The sequence below is a fragment of the Otolemur garnettii genome, unplaced genomic scaffold (assembly GCF_000181295.1).
Source record: "Otolemur garnettii isolate 467f Iridium unplaced genomic scaffold, OtoGar3 scaffold00019, whole genome shotgun sequence".
Lineage (NCBI taxonomy): Eukaryota > Metazoa > Chordata > Mammalia > Primates > Galagidae > Otolemur > Otolemur garnettii.
Genome location: NW_003852414.1, coordinates 24,423,660 through 24,428,545, shown reverse-complemented (window position 1 = coordinate 24,428,545; position 4,886 = coordinate 24,423,660). Strand labels below are relative to the sequence as shown.

The following is a 4,886-nucleotide window of genomic DNA, read 5'->3' as shown; positions in this document are numbered from 1 at the left end:
TGGTTCCCAGCATCTGGCTTTATTTCGAAGCACAGAAATCATTCGGGGCCACTGAGACGGGAGCAGGGGGCTCTGTTCAAGTCAGCACTGCATTGCAGCTTGGTCTTCTGCAAAAGCCACGCCTGGCACACAGAAGATGCATGCAGATTTTACCTGCTTTATGATGGGTTCCTCACCCTTCTCTCATCAATTTTATTAGGTTAAAACATCACCTACGGGCTTCCTCCAAATGACCAAGGCCCTAATTCTGGAGTTTGGTTAAGATCTTATGCCCATACAACCCAAACTGTGGCTATGCTATTTGGGCCCTGCCATAATACTTGACATAACACAAAACATAAACTTAAAGGGAGAACTTATGGATGCCACCCCAAACCATGGAATATTCAATTTAGAATCTTCTTGATGTCAACAGGACAGATGGCACACAAATTATATGGAGCCAGCTCCTGAGAGCAGAGGCACATAATTGCAAAGACTACACTGATTAAAAGACACAAATACTGTCTCAAAATTCTCTGTATCAGTATCGCAATGTTTGTTTAAAACTGATCCTTCACTAGAAAAAAAAAGCCAATTTGGTTAAATTGAACAGAATGTGGTAACCTGCCAATTCTGAATAGCCACTGCACGAAAACGAGTTAATACATGATATTACAAAGGTGGAGGGGAGGAGTATTCACTGGCACAGAGCTCTTCAATCTCTCCATTCTGATTACAAAAGCAGGCCTTACAAGACTGAGTTTTATATAACGCGTTATTTGCCAAATTTTAAATCTGTCCTAAAGAGATCACAGCATATGCTGCTGTTAGTCCTCCCCGTAGATGTCATTTTTCTTGCGCTTCATTTCCTCAAAGTCAAACTCTGATCCTGTCATCCTCTTATAGATGTCTTTAATGTCATCACAGGTTGTCTCAAAGTGAGTTGTAGCATCATATGTGCGGGAAATAAAGATCTGGAAATGAAAATCATAAAGACTTAAAACTATTTGAAGGTGTCTCCCCTGGCCACACCCTCCCTGCAGCTGCACACCCACCTGACTTTCTGTTCCCAAGTCTTTCGGTACAAGGAGGTCACTGATGCTGACAAACCTAGAGAGGAAGAGAAGTGAGACAGTAGGTGAAGAAGGCCCACACCCAACCAGAGCACTACCAGAGGATAAGACTGGTAGAGAGGAGACGGTGAGATGCTCACCAGACACCTGCCACCTTCTCACACTCACCCCACCAGGGGCCACAATCAAAGCCCTCAACTTGGGTTTTAGTTTTTCACTCACTTCTGTTCAATTGGTTCTAAGAGCTCCAAAGCCGGTTTGATTTCCTTCTCAGGCTCCTTGGTCTCCACGGTTGTGCTGACTATGGCGATGTACTTCCCTTGTGCCGCCACGTTGTGTGCAGAGGAAATCATGCAGACGTAGATATCTAGGAACAAGCGTCAGGTCACCATACTGAGCAGTGCTGGGACACCAACATCACTGAGGTGTAAATTAAAGTTCCTCTGAAAAAGCAAAGTCTCCTAAGCTTTTCTCAGTGGAGGCAGACAGGCTCATGTAAATTACAAAACATGTCCAATTACAGGAATTTCTTTTAACCTATTAGAGGCTAAGAATTTAGGTAGCACCAAATTGCTGAATTCTGACAAGGGATCTCTTCCCTCCCATCACAGCTAACTGGAAACCTGGCTGATCATAATAACTACTTTGGGTTTTCTTCTACTGGTCCATTTCCATTTGGAAAAGTTCTGAATAGCTAAGAAATTATTCAGTGATAATTTCCTCCTTTATTAAAAGTAATATAAATAGCAGGATCCACATAAACAATTTGGAGTTAGCATAATAAACTGATAAAACTGAGGTTAGACTGGGCTGTGCACCACTCTTCCGAGAGGCTGTGTGACTTCCACAGACCCACGACCTACTGGGGATCCCACGAAAGAGTAAGTCCAAGTCCCCCTTTGTTATAGGGATACTCCTTTGTGATTTGATTTCTTTTGTGAAAAAAAAATCAATGATGACAGTAGCTTCTACCTGTCCCATTAAAACCTGATGACCCCTTTTAAGTTGAATTTTAGATAAGTAGATTTAAGGCTTCTAGTTGAAAGAAATAACTAGTGGTTGAAAGAACTTGTTAAAGCAAATTAAGAATTGCAATTTTAGAGCCACAGAAATGAAAGCTGTTTTCTACCACACTGCAGGAATCAAAATAAGTATTATATAAGCTGTGTCACCAGCTTGAAAGTACAGTGTAGTTAGTTCAACTATTAACCTTAAACTTCCACAGGCAGTGAAGTGAGTTCACACTGGAAGACTCACTGTTCACCTAGTCCCGTCCACCCATCCCACTCAGACTGAGTTCAGGGCAGGCCACCTCTCACCGGTTCATTCCAGCACAGTGCTGCAGAGGTAGAAGGAGCTGATAGGACAACGTTTGTTTCCTGTATGTAAACTAAAGTCTCCTCGCTGTATTATAACGTAAAATTCAGAATTTGGGATAAAACACAAAGGAAAGTCCCCATCATCTGCTCGAAAACTCACCTGACTTTCGATTGACCTGGTTCTGCGGAATAATGATCTGGCAGGAGTTGGCATCATTGGTGTTCTTGATGGGGTGGCTGAGGATGCAGATAACTCTGATCACCTGGCCCACCTTTTCTACCCTATCTTTTACGTAGCTGGGGTCACAGATGAGCTGCTTACAGCGAGCAATCTAGAACAAAACATTTAGACTTATAAGGCTAACTTTAACAAATGGAAACACACCCAATTCCACGGATTAGAGGAGTTAATACTGTTAAGATGTCAAAAACCCATCCTAAAATTCACATTGGATCTCAGTAGATTAAATTCAGGAATAGCCAGAACAATCTCAAGAACAGCAAAGATGAAGAACTCACTTTAAATCTACAATAATAGGGGTGGCGCCTGTGGCTCAAAGGCGTAAGCTGGAGGTGGTGGGTTCAAACCCAGCCCCAGCCAAAACGAAAAAAAAAAAACTACAATAATAAAAACAGTGTGTAACTGGCATGAAGACAGAGAATAATGGAACAGAAAAGATAGCCCAGAAATAAACGCTTGCACCCAAAGTGAAATGATTTTTTTTTTTTTTTGAGACAAGAGTTTCAAGTTGTCATCCTGGGTAGAGTGCTGTGGCTTCACAGTTCATAGCAACCTCAAACTCTTGGGCTCAAGTGATTCTCCGGCCTCAGCCTCCCAAGCAGCTGGAACTACAGGCGCCCGCTGCAATGCCCAGCTATTTTTTTGGTTGTAGTTGTCGTTGTTTGGCAGGCCTGGGCTGGATTCGAACCTGCCAGCTTTGGGGTATGTGGCTGGCTCCCTAGCCACTTAAGCTACCAGCGCCAAGCCAAAGTGAAATGATTTTTGAATGAGTACCTACAACATTTGATGGAGAAAGAACACTTTTCAAGAAATGGTCCTGGGAAAACCGTAACCACATGCAAAAGAATGAAGCTGGACATTAACTAACACCATACACAAAAATTAGCTCAATATGGGGCAGTGCCTGTGGCTCAGTGGGTAGGGTGTCAGTCCCATATGCCAAGGGTGGCAGGTTCAAAGCCGACCCCGGCTGAACTGCAGCAAGAAAATAGCCAAGCTTTGTGGCAGGCACCTGTAGACCCCGCTACTGGGGAGGCTGAGGCAAGAGAGTCGCCTAAGCCCAGGAGTTGGAGGTTTGCTGTTAGCAGTGTGACACCATGGCACTCTACTGAAGGTGATAAAGTGAAACTCTGTCTCTACCCTAAAAAAAGAAAATTAGCTCAAAATGAATCAAAGGCCTAAATGTAATACCTAAGCCTATAAAACTCTTAGAAGAAAACAGAGTGGGCCAGGCAAGGCGGCTCACACCTGTTATCCTAGCACTATGGGAGGCCAAGGTGGGCAGATCACCAAAGCTCAACGGTTTGAGAACAGGGCGGCGCCAGCCCCATATACCGAGGGTGGGAGGTTCAAACCTGGCCCTGGCCAAACTGCAACAACAACAAAAAAAGCAGGGCATTCTGGCAGGCGCCTGTAGTCCCAGCTACTCGGGAGGCTGAGGCAAGAGAATTGCTTAAGCCCAGGAGTTGGAGGTTGCTGTGAGCTCTGTGATACCATGACACTCTACTGAGGGCAATAAAGTGAAACAATGTCTCTACCCAAAAAAAAAAAAAGTTTTGTTTTGTTTTACAAAGTCTGTATATCCTAAGTTTATACTGTTTATAAAGTCTACTGTACTATATAAGAAGGTCCTAGGCCTTCACATTCAAATCTGAGAAACACATTCAATATAATTCAAATCTGAGAAACACTGCTCAAAACTCTATGCATGCGGATGGTCAGCTTATAAAACCAAGTTTAAATGGAAATCTGGGAGACAGAGACTCTCCCAATATAAATAGAGAATACTGACCTAGTAGAGTTTAACTATGATGCATATTTCAGACTTAAAAGCAACAACTGACAAAATAGAAAGTATTAAGACCTATTTTTTTTAAATAAAGCACAGCAACTGTAACTAGCCTTTAGCCATGATGAATACCAACTTATCATAATGAAACGTAGTCTATAATCAATTCCACACCAAAATAAGTACTTACATAATACAAGTTTCTTGACAAGGACACATTATTTTTTCAGATTTTAAAAATGACTTACCTATTCTAGCCCAAGAATATGGGGAGGGGGTGGGGCAGAGGAGGGGAGAAGGGCAGATGGGTGGAGGGAGGATGACTAGAAAGATCACCTATATGGTCTGTCTAACAAGGGTACAAGTGAATTTTTCTAGAACTAGAGTATAAATGTTTTAACACAATAACTAAGTAAATGACACAAAGTCTATGTTAACCAGTTTGATGAAAATATTTCAAATTGTATATGAAAACACTACAC

At 42.4% G+C, this 4,886-nt stretch overlaps 1 protein-coding gene across 1 annotated transcript in view; it reads right to left on the bottom strand.

The window, feature by feature from the left end:
- GDI2 (GDP dissociation inhibitor 2) overlaps positions 1–4,886 on the bottom strand; it is a 22,216-nt gene continuing 17,330 nt past the window's right edge. Inside the window, 4 exon segments of the mRNA XM_003803987.2 lie at positions 1–956; positions 1,038–1,092; positions 1,278–1,422; positions 2,535–2,706. Coding sequence (XP_003804035.1) covers positions 810–956; positions 1,038–1,092; positions 1,278–1,422; positions 2,535–2,706 — 519 coding nt within the window. The 3' untranslated portion in view covers positions 1–809.